Source organism: Pipistrellus kuhlii, unplaced genomic scaffold, assembly GCF_014108245.1.
Source record: "Pipistrellus kuhlii isolate mPipKuh1 unplaced genomic scaffold, mPipKuh1.p scaffold_m20_p_9, whole genome shotgun sequence".
NCBI lineage: Eukaryota > Metazoa > Chordata > Mammalia > Chiroptera > Vespertilionidae > Pipistrellus > Pipistrellus kuhlii.
This window is the reverse complement of record NW_023425595.1, coordinates 59,225,631-59,238,400: the sequence shown is the minus strand read 5'-3', so window position 1 is coordinate 59,238,400 and position 12,770 is coordinate 59,225,631. Positions and strand designations below refer to the sequence as shown.

Sequence of the window (12,770 nt, the reverse complement as noted above, 5' to 3'; positions counted from 1 at the left end):
GTCTGTTGTTATTTCACCTCTTTCATTTCTGATTTTGTTTATTTGGGTCCTCTCTGTTTGTTTCTTGGTTAGCCTGGCTAGAGGTCCATCTATCTTGTTTATTCTTTCAAAGAACCAGCTCTTGGTTTTGTTGATCTTATGTATTGTTTTTTTGGTCTCTATGTTGTTTATCTCTGCTCTGATTTTTGTTATTTCCTTCCTTCTGCTTACACTGGGCTTTTCTTGTTGCTCCTTTTCTAACTCTTTGAGTTGTAGAGTTAGATCATCTGTTACCATTTTTTCTAGTTTTTTGCAACAGGCTTGTAAGGATATGAACTTCCCTCTCAAAACTGCTTTTGCTGTGTCCCATAGATTTTGGATTGTTGTGTTTTCATTGTCATTTGTTTCCAGGATGTTTTTAATTTCTTCCTTGATTTCTCTGGTAACCCAGTCCTTGTTTAATAGCAAGCTGTTTAGTCTCCATGTGTTTGATTTCTTTGGATTATTTTTATTGTAGTTAATTTCCAGTTTTATGCCATTATGGTCTGAGAAGATATTTGATATGATTTCTATCTTCTTGAATTTGAAGAGACTTTGCCTATGTCCCAAAATGTGGTCTATCTTTGAGAATGTTCCAAGCACATTCTCTTTTTATCAGGAAAGCAAAAGGCTTACTAAAAGCCCCAGCCCTAGTCACCTTAGACATCCTTGAACAAAACGGGATCACTGGGCACCCTTAGCTGAAGAAACTGGAAAAGCAAGAATCTGTCTTTTGGCTTTCACATTGGGAGGAGTAGAGGAGATGACTGTTGAGTCAAGAAAGAATCCATCACACTCTCCAGTCTAAGCATCCTCTACTGCTACTCGCCATCACACTTATCACACCATATCTTTAAAAATCTGTCTACAGTCCTAAAGACCAGAGGTTTGTACCCCGGACTATACAAAAAATAATTAGACCTGGCCCATGTTACTCAGTGGTTAGAGCATTGACCTGATCATCAAAGTGTCTTGGGTTTTCTTCCTGTCAAGGGCACATACCTAGGTTGCTGGTTGAATCCCCCCGAGGGTTGGGGTGCCTGCAGGAGGCAATCAATTAATCAATCAATCAATGTGTCTCTCTCACATCCACGTTTCTCTCTCTCTCTCTCTCTCTCTCTCTCTCTCTCTCTCTCTCTCCCCCTCCCTTCCTCCCTCCCTCCCTCCCTCTCTCCCTCCTCCTTTCCTCCCTCCCGCCCTCAATTCCCTCCCTTCCACTCTCTAAAAAGCAATGCAAAAAATATCCTTGGATGAGAGTTAACCAAAAAATACCCCCCCCCCACACACACACATATACACACAAATCAGCATTAACAGACCTATTGTGTATTTAAGAAAAACAGATTGAGATATAATTTACATGTAAATTCACCCATTTGAGTGTTGAGTTTTGACAAATGTAATTTTCACAACAATTAAGACATAAAGCATTTCCATCACCCCCAAATTGTGCATCTTTTCACAGTCAATCCACTCATTCCACCCCAAGCTCTGGAATCTCTGATCTTTTTTCAATCTCTACAGTTCTACCACTTCTAGGATGTCATATAAATGGAATTATACTACATTAGCCTTTTTTGGTCCAGTTTCTTCCATTTAGGATAATGCTTTTGAGTCTCTCTGTTCATATATCCACTCACCAGTTGTGGACATCTGGTTGTTTCCAGTTTGGGATCATAATGAATACAAGTGCTATGTACATTCATGTCCTCTTCTTTATGGGGGTATGTTTTTATTTCTCCTGGGAAATACCTGGGAGTGGAATTGCTAAGGTAAGCAATCTATATATATATATATATATATATATATATATATATATATATATATATATATATATATATATAATATTAGTACATAGAAATATTATTGATATTTTGTATATTGACCTTTGTCATATTACCTTGCTAAACTCACTGGTTCTAACTTTTTCATTAAAAATGTGGGTGTTTTTTTTGTTTTGTTTTTTTTATTGATTTTAGATTTTAGAGAGAGGGAGAGGGGAAGAGAGAGAAGCATCGATGTGAGAAATATCAATAAATGCCTCCACTGGGGATTGAACCTGCAACTTTCCAGTGCACAGGACAATGCTCAAAACACTGAGCCACTCAGGCAGGCATGGTTCTAGACTTAAAAAAATAAAGTCTCTAGAATTTTCTACATAGGAGACATCATCACCAAATGATTATAACTGTACTCCCTTTACAAACCGTCTTTTTATTTCCTTTACTATTATCCTTTATTTATTTATTAATTTAGCCTTAGTACAATGTTAAATAGACCTGGGAAGAGTAGCATTCTTGCCTTCAGTTTATGACATCGATTGATTTTCAGATATGAAGCCAACCTGCTATTCCTGGAATGTGCCATTTGGTCTATTTTTTTTAATCCTCACCTATGGATATTTTTTCCTTGATTTTTTTTTCCAGAGCAAATGGGAGGGATGGAGTGAGAGAAATGTTGATGTGAGAGAGACACATGGATTGGTTGCCTCCCACATGCACCCAACAATGGCTGAGAAATAAACCTATACCCCAGATAGGTGTCCTTGATTGGCATTGAAACTATGACCCTCCCATCCCAGGCCAACTCTAACCACTGAACCACGCAGGTCAGGACTGCAATTTGGTCTTTATATATTGATGGACTTGATTCACTAATATTTGTAAGAACTTTTGCAACCTTGTTCATGAAGGCTATTTGTCTTTTTTCTTTTGTTGTAATTTCTTAGATGAGGATAATCCTGACCTCATAAAATGGGCTCTTCGAATATCAGTAAATATGTGCAACATGGGGATTATATCCTCCTTAGAAATAGAAGCCATTGACACATCAGGATTAAATATTTCTTTGTCCTTTTCATGCCTTGAATTTGTTTGAGAGGCTCATAAAACCCACCTGTTCATGGCATTTTACACTGCAGCAACTTAAATCTGCAAACAGCTGATATTTTCTTAAAATACTTCCAGCTCTTACAATCATGGATATTTTAAAAACATTGTTTAAGAAGATATTAAAAGTCTAATAGTATTAATAAAGAATTTTAATTCTATAGTGAATATTCAAACACCAGGAAACACTAGGGGACATTTTGGGGTACTTTTCAACCTAATATTAAGATCTACTAGCAAGGTTAACAACATTACAGAGTCAGGTTTCAAGTGTCAATTGAAGAACATTGGGGACTCTTACCTTTTATATCAGCATAAATGGATCTAGAGTATTATGCTAACTGAAATAAGTAAGTCAATTAGAGGAAGACCGTACCATATGATTTCACTTTTATATGGAATCTGATGGACAAAATAAAATAGAAACAGACTTAGACACAGAGAACAGTGACAGCTGTCAGAGGGAAGAAGGGTTGGGGGTCTGTGTAAAAAATGTGGCAGGTTGAAGGAAAAAAAGTAGACACAGACAACAGTCGTAATTGCCAGAAGGTACGAGGGGTAGGGGAAGGCGGGAGAGAGGAGGTAAATGGTGGCAGATTGAATCTTGAATTTGGGTGCTGAGTGCACAATGCACTATGCAGATGATGTGTTAATAGAACTGTATGCCTGGTTTTATTAATCAATGCCACCCTAATAAATTCAATTAAAAAAAAAAAAAGAAACATCTGGTATACAAACTTCACATTTAAGATACCAGGATCTTTATATTTGTCATATCTAGTACCCATCTTTTAGACTTTAGAAGTGTCAATGTGATCATTCTCTAGGCCCAAAGGACATTCATTTGCCTTTCGTCACAGGGTGACTGAGAAGTACTCCAGGCTGTTTTGACTGAGACTCGCCTACCTGGCTGGTTCCACGCAGCAGGCCTCCCTCTGTTGCCCGCCCGGCCCAGGCTGAGCTCTGTAAGGGTGGCCTGTGCCTGCCTCGCTTACTGCTGCCTCCCCAGGACCCACACCATGCCTGGCACACAGAACCCTCAAAGATGTGAATAACATGAATGAGCCTTAGCACACATTTTTTGTTTTAGAATTGTTTATTCAAAAACAGGTAGCAGTAAAGAAATACATTCAATAGTCCTAAAATAAATCTACATAAAATACATAATTTCATTAAGGTGCAATTAAAATGTGAAATGGCATTATATCTCTATATAAGCCAGTGCACTAACATTCTATATTTTTAAAGACCAGCTTACTTAAATCTTTAGTAAGTTCCAAGTTTTTCATTTTGTATTTATTTGCTTTAGACTGTTTCACATTTTTAGCATTTCTAAGGGTACTTATTTTAAGTGTATATAATAACAACCATGGATTTATGTACCTACTGACTAGGGAGATACTTTGGGGTGGTATGACTAGCACAGAGAATGGTGGCGTGGTGATGATCTCCTTGATCTGAACAAACTGTTTATAGTTTCTTAGCTTTTCTAGTAGCTAAGTGGTTTCCACTGTCAACTCCACTAACCTGTGGGTTTCTGCTTTAACATCTGTCTGTAAGGGAAATGATGAGACCTTGGACTTGCAAAAGGCAGTGGCCGGGTAGGAGTCAAACACATCTCCCCTGCAGCCCACCATGAAGGAGGGTCACATGAGGATGCCAGCCTCGGGGAAGGGAACATTCTGCCCACCAGCACAGGAGACACCGAGGAAGTGTCCGCCTCGGCCTGGGAGTCTCCTCAGTATTTACACTCTGAGGTCTGGAAACTCCAAAGCCAAGAAATGAACATACAGTGGTTCTTTGTCAGTAACAGTCCAGGGGCTAAGACATAAGACACAAAATTTATCTCGAAAGAATTATTCTTAACGCAGGTCACTCAAGATCCCCACCCAGAAAGCCTTGCTGAAAATAAGCTCATTTTTCAAACTTAAAAAATACATGGGTAAACAGTCTACAAATATAAGGATCAACACACACAAACAATAGGGACTTGACTTAATAGAGCTATTAGCTTATAAAATAGGGATGTGTAATGAAAGAGATTAGTGACATAAAAGGAACTGAAAGGTTTTTTGAAAAGGATATCATGAAACATCAGGCAGATCTGAAGAAAGATACACAGCTAGAAATTAAAAGCAAGTTTTGAAAGAAGAAACCCAATGAATAGTTTTAATTCATGAACTAGAAGACAGATATGAAGGCAGCACAGAAAGATAAAGTGATGGAAAACACAGATGGGCTTAAAAGGTAAAGAGATTAGAATGAGAAGGTTCAATATACATTTTTTATAATAGTAATCACACTGGATGTATACTTGAAATTTTTTCTCCAGACAACTTTTGTTGTAACATTGGGTGATCTTGCTACTAAAAACCCAAACCTATTAAAAATGCGACCGTTTCCAACATTGTTCCTTATTTTTAAGGTTGTTTTTACCCTGAATTATAGATAGTTACAATTTTGAATTTTTTTTCTTCCTTTCATATATCAATATCAAATAATTTCCGTTCATATGTAACATCTGGGAAACAAATGTTAATTATGGTTCTAATATATACGGCAGGAGAAACTGTCAGTGACATTCCAGCATTCCTCTGCTTCCATTTTTGGCTAAAGCATAAGTAAGTCAGTTACTCTACCGAAAATGATGCAAGGATGTACTTGAGGAGAAAAAAATATAAATGTTTAGCCTAGAAGTAGAGCATGAATGATCATTATTGCTAAAGTGTGCAAGTAGAGATGTTCCTTGAGACCATCAAAGCACCGTTAGGCGATTGAAGCGAGTATGAAACACTTAAAAAAAAAACACAGCAAGTAATTTGCTTAGCTAATGTTAATACTGTACACTCAAAGTATGTAGGTGGGTCAAAAATAAAGGCCAACATATAATCTCTGACGGTTGAACTGAAGGGTATTTCCTATGCCCAATATCACACCCAAGCCTTCCATCCTGGGAAAAGTCGGCTGAGGTTTTTGGGGTCCATGGCCTGCTGGATGAGCAAATTCACTTGTCCGCCCACACTGAGCACAGTTCCTTCCTCCACTCCTTTTAGTTTCTCTTGTAGTCTCATCAAGACGCGCTCCGCTACTTTGTTGAAACTCTGGTCAATGTCACTAATGACAAAAACACACAAAAGCGTTAATGAGGCGGGACAGTTCAGCGGGCCTTGGTGACAGGAAGACCTGAACAACTGACCAGAGGTCCTTCCTAAAAGACGCTCACCTGAGGTTTCGTTTGCATTCCCGGTCATCGGCACTGGGCGTGGGGTGCAGCTCAGACTCATCTTCCAGCCTCTGCTGTAAATACAAGGCTTTCAGAGGATTCATGGTCCAGTCAAAGAGAGGATCATACAGGAGGACCTGGACGGAGAGAACAGACGTATCAGAACGACGTGCCTCTGGACGGTGTAGTTAGAAGCAGCATGAGCAGTATTATAAACATAACGGAGCCGGTCCTGCGGCAGCCGGCCGCGGGAGGGACAGACTTCCTGCACAGGCTCCCTGTTTCCTTACGGAGGAGACTGCATGAGCACGGTGCTCCGGGCCTTCTGTCGCTTCCTGGAGTCGCTCTTCCTCCCTGGTGGGGTACACTTTCACCCGTGTTTCCTTACTGGGTGCAACTAATCTATTAAAGGGATAAGCACCAGTCACTACCTTTCCTTCTCGCTCCTGTCCCGGTTAAGGGCATGTACTCTGCAAGCCCCGTTCTCCCTCAGGTGGGACAGGTTAGGCCCTGGGAGGCGGACAGCACTAACAAGCCTATTGGATCTCACTCGGATGCCATGTTCTCCAACAGTTCCATCAGTAACAGCCTGACATTTTGAACTCTGTCCTACTCTAAGGCTTTTTCTCTCAGTTCCAACTTTGAGGGGAGAAAAAGGGTATATTTATTGAAAGTTCCTCAATATCCAAGGTCTAGTGTTGTGATTGATATCTTAAAATATATATATAGAGCCCAGCTGGTGTGGCTCAGTGGTTGAACATCGATCTATGACCCAGAAGGTCCCAGTTCGATTCCTGGTCAGGGCACATGTCCGGTTGTGGGCTCAGTCCCCAGTAGAGGGTGTGCAGGAGGCAGCCAATCCATGATTTTTTTCTAATTATTGATGCTTCTATCTCTTTCTCCCTCTCCCTTCCTCTCTGAAATTAATAAAAACATATTAAGGAAGGAAGGAAGGAAGGAAGGAAGGAAGGAAGGAAGGAAGGAAGGAAGGAAGGAAAGGGACTGCATCTTCATTCAGACTTGGGTACAGCCTTTTATTTAAATTATCAACATACTACTGGGATCCCCTTTGTAGCAAAAATCCATATTGCCACTAGCATTCCAAAGATCAATAAAGAGACCCGTGGTTCAAAAAGGTGGACACAGGACCACCCTAACAGACTGTTAATTTCACTCTACACAGGACACACCCACCCTTGTTGACGACAGGCTCAAAGGTTAATGCCAGTGAATTGGACTGGCTGCACAGTAGAGTTTTTAAAAAGTACAAATGTTCCTGCCCCAAGAATAGAAGCCTGGTTTGAATTTGGCCATCATCAATGTTCTGTAAAAGCAGTACAGGGGATGCTAATGTCCAGCCAGGCCCAGCACCACCAGGTGAACGGGACAACAAGCTGAAGGACGGAGGGAGGCATGCCCACGCTCCACGTGCCATGCTTCCGGAGGAGAGACTCGTCTCTGCTGCACATACTCTGCCGGGTGGTGCACGCCTGCCTGAGGAGCACAGCTCTCGCTGGGAGAGCTAAGGTCAGGAGACTGGAAATGCGCTCCCCTTTCTGCCCTGTGTAGCGTGAGGCAGCGAGCCTGGTGAGGCTGGTGCTCTGCAGGCCAAACCCAGTCCACGCAGTGGCTGCCCCAAGGTTAGACGGCAGAGAGGCGGCAGCAAGCCAGTTTGCACCTGCAGCCATGCCCCTGCACTAACGATGCTGACTCTGATCGCCATCAGACCTGGGGGTGGGAGATAACTTAATGATTTCTCTTAATCCTGTAATGGAATCCATTCTGAAAACAATACAAAATGAGAAGTCTAAGATACAAAAGTGCTGATTTACGCAATAAAGACTACAGATGACTATTCGGCTGTAACACAGTAAGAAGCTGGAGGGAACTGGAGCCATTCTAAACCACTATTCACCATGTGCACAAGCCCCTCCCCCCCTGCAGCCCGCATCACTCCACCACGTGCACGTGAGGCAGTGATCCTCAAATCAGTGACTTGCTAACAGCCTGTCAGGTAGAGAAATAAAGACTTCCTTCTAATATACTTTACCTCGACAATGGTTAACAGCGTTTCCTTGGAGTTTCTCATCACCTCCATGGTTTTCTCACAGCATCTACAAGCACATGTAAAAATGGGTTTTGTTATACACCAATGTTTTCAAATCCATCTGTCTGCCTATCTATCATTTATCTATCTATCTATCTATCTATCTATCTATCTATCTAATCTATCTTCATGTGTAGTATATTGAGATTATTAATGATTTCCAAATTAATATATCAAAGAGCATGGAACTTGGCAGAGTGGGCTTTCAGTAGATGTTTCTAAAATTAATACAAATATATATCTAAATGGAACAGAATAGAGAACCCAGAAAGAAACCCACACTTGTAGGGTCACTTAATCCACGACAAAGGAGGCAAGAATACACAGAGGGGAAAAGACAATCTTTTCCATAAATGGTGCTGGGAAAACGAAACAGATACATGCAAAAAATGAAACTGGACAACTTTCTGATACCACATGCAAAAATAAACTCAAAATGGATTAAAGACTTAATTATAAGACTTCAAAACCATAAAACTCCTAGAATAAAACATAGGCAGTAAAACCTTTGATATGAATCTTAGCAATATTTTTTTGGAGATGTCTCTCCAGGCAGCAGCAACAAAAGCATTATCAAACTCAAAAGCTTTTGCACAACAAAGAAAACCATCAACAAAATGAAAAGACAACCTAATGATATAGCAGATAAGAGGATAATATCCAAAATATATGAAGAAATCAAACAACTCAACATCAGAAAACAAACAACCCAGTTAAAAAATGGGCAGAGTAACTGAGCAGACTTTTTTGCAACTGGATCACTCTTCTATATCATATATAAAAATAAACTCAAAATGGATTTTAAAAACTTAAATATAAGACCTAAAACCAACAATCTCCTAGAAGAGAAGAAAACATGGGGAGTAAACTCTTTGACATCAGCCCCAGTAATTTTTTTAAGATGTGTCTCCAGTAGCAACAGCAACAAAAGCTGTTACATAGATGTAGAGAGTATTATACTAGTGAAATACGTCAGACAAAAGAAAGATAAATATCCTACAATTTCACTTATATGTGGATTCTAAAAAAACAAAATCAACAAAACAAATCAGAGACAGAGAACAGAGATTGATGGCTGTCAGAGCAGAGGAGATGGAGAGAATGGATGAAAAGGTAAAGGGGATTGAGAGGTACAAACTCCCAGTTATAAAATAAACAAGTAAAAAAATAAAAATAAAATAAACATAGGGATGTAATATACAGCCCAGGAAATAGTCAATATCATAATAATTTTATATGGCAATAATTCTTAGATTTATCTTGGTGATCACAATAGTAAGGTATACTTATGTCGAACTCTTAATAAAGTATGTCAATTATACTTTAATTAAAAACATATATGTGTGAATGTAAGAATTCAATACTATGAAATATGTCTTGCAGTTATTAATTACTGTGGTAATTATTGGAATCTGCCCCATTAAAAACTGAGTACATAGACGTCGGCTGGGAAAATACAAAAAACTGCATATTTCTTTTAGCAGGCACTAGAATGGCTCATAAGCTCCTTTGGGACCGATTGTATGTCCACTGATGAGCACCCGAGAGAAGTTCCGAACACTAAAAGGAGAGTTACTATAATAGATAGAGGCATTGACGATTAAGGTGGCTGCTTCCAGAAGTTAGGAAGGACAGTATGGGGTGAGGTCCCAGGTGACCTGAAAGAAGGGGAAACAATTGCTATTTTCACCCAGGGTCTCTTCCTAAGTGCTGGCAAAGCACTGGCATGTAATTCTAGCCATGAATTTTATAATGTATAGAAATCAATAACCCACATAACTCTGACACCAAAAATCATCTGCCTTATTGTATATCACTTACCTTCTGAAGACACCCTCAACGCCAGTAATGCCCATCCCGTCCACAATATCTCTGGTGAGTCTGAAAGGCACTGTTTCAGGAGTAGGAAGGATTTTACCCTGTTCAAAAGCAACCCCTAGGAGAAAAACACAGTGAAATTAGGAGGTTCCACAGCTAACTGACTTTCCTCCCAACTGGCACGTAAACTTGTAGAGGCACCAAATAATCTGTCACCTCTATCCTCTCAGTACAACACACAATAGTTCACTCTATTTCTGCTCAGCCTGGCTTCCTCATCTCTACCACTGTTAAAAAAAAAACTTTACTACTTCTTGGCATAATTAGAGAAATGTAGATTTTTTTTTGGCATTTTGCTGTTGCCAAATCATTTAAGGATGATTTTAAAAATGAAGTAGTTACACGTAGAATTTAAAATGCAGAGGATAAGACACTGAGAGGCCAGATTATTATGATCTCTGAACTCATAATAATCTGGCCTCTCAGTGTATGTGTGTGTGTGTCTATATATATATTAGAGGCCCAGTGCATGAATCCATGCATGTGTGGGGTCCAGCCAGCCTGGCCAGCGGGAGGACACCTGGGCGGTTGGCCAGCCTGCCTGCTGGTCGAACTCCTGGTTGAGGGGACAATTTGCATATTAGCCTTTTATTATATAGGATATACACTGAGTGGCCAGATTATTATGCGTTCAAAGACCATAATAATATGGCCATTCAGTGTATATATCAATTTATATTTATCATATCTTTGATCTCTTTCTAATGGAATTAAATTTTATTCTCTTAGAAAGCCATCTATATGAATTACATTATAGATTTTCTAATTTCTTAAAATTATACCTTCTTAGAATTCTTAAATTCTACATTCTAATCAAGACCTCTTCCTTCTGTACACTTATTTTATTTAATAGTCTTCAAACTCATTAAGATTTCTAGTCTATTAGCCTTTCTTCCTTTCCTACTCATCCCAGAGTATAGATTACAAGGGTGAATACTCTCATCAGTACCTCAAATCTCCTTGCCCCTCCACACCTACCATTTCAAACTAAAACTTCAACTCCAGGGATGTTCAGGATTGGTGGAAATCATATGAGCACACTATTGGCTCCATTACAAATTTAGGATTATCACCGTAGGAAAGTGACCCTTAAACTGCTTTGCATGTCTTTTTACTTCTCCTTTTCAACACCAGCACTCCTCACGACCCCATCCTTGGTCTTCTTTATCAAGGCTGATGCATGAGTTCAGACCCTCCTCCAGTCCACTGACATCACCTGAATTCTGTTTGCTGGAAGTTCTATGTTATTATGCTCATCTTCTTTGTTCTCCTACATACTAAACTGCCTACTCCATCTGGAAATTGCAAAACTAAACTTACTGCTTCTTATTCATTACAAAACCTGCTCTGCTCCTTACCAGAAACTTCACTTCTTCTGGAGCCCCTCTCCCACTTTCCCACATCTAATGTCACCGGTGCAAGTTGCTGCAAAAACGCCCCCCAATCCAGTGCTCTGGTCTTCACAAATGTAGTCCAAATCTTCAACTCTCTTGTCTACACTACTAAAATACCAACTAACCTGTCTTCCCGCAGCCAATAAATACTGCTCCCAAATTACCTTTCCAATAATCAAATGTAATCCCGTCTTGCTTAAATATATCTTCATTTACTTCCCATTATTTAACGGATTAAAGTTGAAACTTCTTGGCTTGGCTTTTTATAGCCTCATAGCAATCTATCTCTCAAGCTACTTGATTACATGCAGCCTCTACTATGATACTCTGCCTCCCCATTCCTATAACATGAACATCTTCTTGGAAGGAAAACAACATTTCTTGATGACTAGTTATTAAACAAAATAAAAATACATATCTTTTGTGACTTACCTAAATCTATATGTACAAGTTCTGCTGATTGCTCATTTATCAAGATATTCTGTACATGTCTATCACCAAGTCCAAGTATGTAACCAACTGGGGGGAAAAAACAAACCTGAAATCACTGACATCATCTATTTTTAATAACAAATCTAGTCATAATTTCAACTATTATCACTGACTACATAATTTTAAGTAGCTAGGGCTTTTTAGCCTACTTAAAGGAAACATGTTCATAGCTGGCAATTTTGAATTGAAGTCAAATCTCACCAGCTATTTTTATTTATACTGAATTTTATAAACCCTAGATAAGTTGCTAAAAAGTTTCCCTTTTACTAATACAGCACACATTTTAAAATATTAGTACTCTGACATAGGTGTGGTTAAAGTTGAAACCATTATTTATTTACCAGAGCCAAGTGCATATGCATTCAAATATTTATTGAGTAATTTATGAGTAAATTCTTCATTCTTCAGTGGAACTTTCTTCTGCTTGGTTATATTTAACACAGATTAATCATTAATTCATTTCATCAGGTTTATACAAAAAAAAAAACCCAAACCTGATTTCTATTTTTAAGACAGATTATGACATACCTTAAAATGCCTTGTAATCTACAGAAAGATACTAGGTTGTTACAGAACAGACACCACCTAGGCAGTTAAGATGACTCGCTCTGTCATTAACAGGCCTACTTCCTTGTTTATAACCTAAATTAGTTGAATCAGATGAATGATTCTCAATGTAGAAAAGAAGAGGATTTCATAATTACCTACAATTTAAAAAAACATATATGCCCTGCCTTCTTGGGAAGTGGTCCCTAAGTGATGGAGGAAGT

General features: G+C 39.1%; 1 protein-coding gene across 3 annotated transcripts in view; it reads right to left on the bottom strand.

The window, feature by feature from the left end:
* Positions 1 to 3,983: 3,983 nt before the first annotated feature.
* Positions 3,984 to 12,770, bottom strand: part of ATM (ATM serine/threonine kinase) — a 111,519-nt gene continuing 102,732 nt past the window's right edge. For all 3 annotated transcript variants that reach the window (XM_036427292.2, XM_045577831.1, XM_045577832.1), the window contains 5 exons: positions 11,941 to 12,027; positions 10,058 to 10,172; positions 8,180 to 8,243; positions 6,130 to 6,266; positions 3,984 to 6,020 (listed from right to left, as the gene is read on the bottom strand). In XM_036427292.2, coding sequence (XP_036283185.1) covers positions 5,837 to 6,020; positions 6,130 to 6,266; positions 8,180 to 8,243; positions 10,058 to 10,172; positions 11,941 to 12,027 — 587 coding nt within the window. In that variant the 3' untranslated portion in view covers positions 3,984 to 5,836. The remainder of the gene's footprint in view (positions 6,021 to 6,129; positions 6,267 to 8,179; positions 8,244 to 10,057; positions 10,173 to 11,940; positions 12,028 to 12,770) is intronic.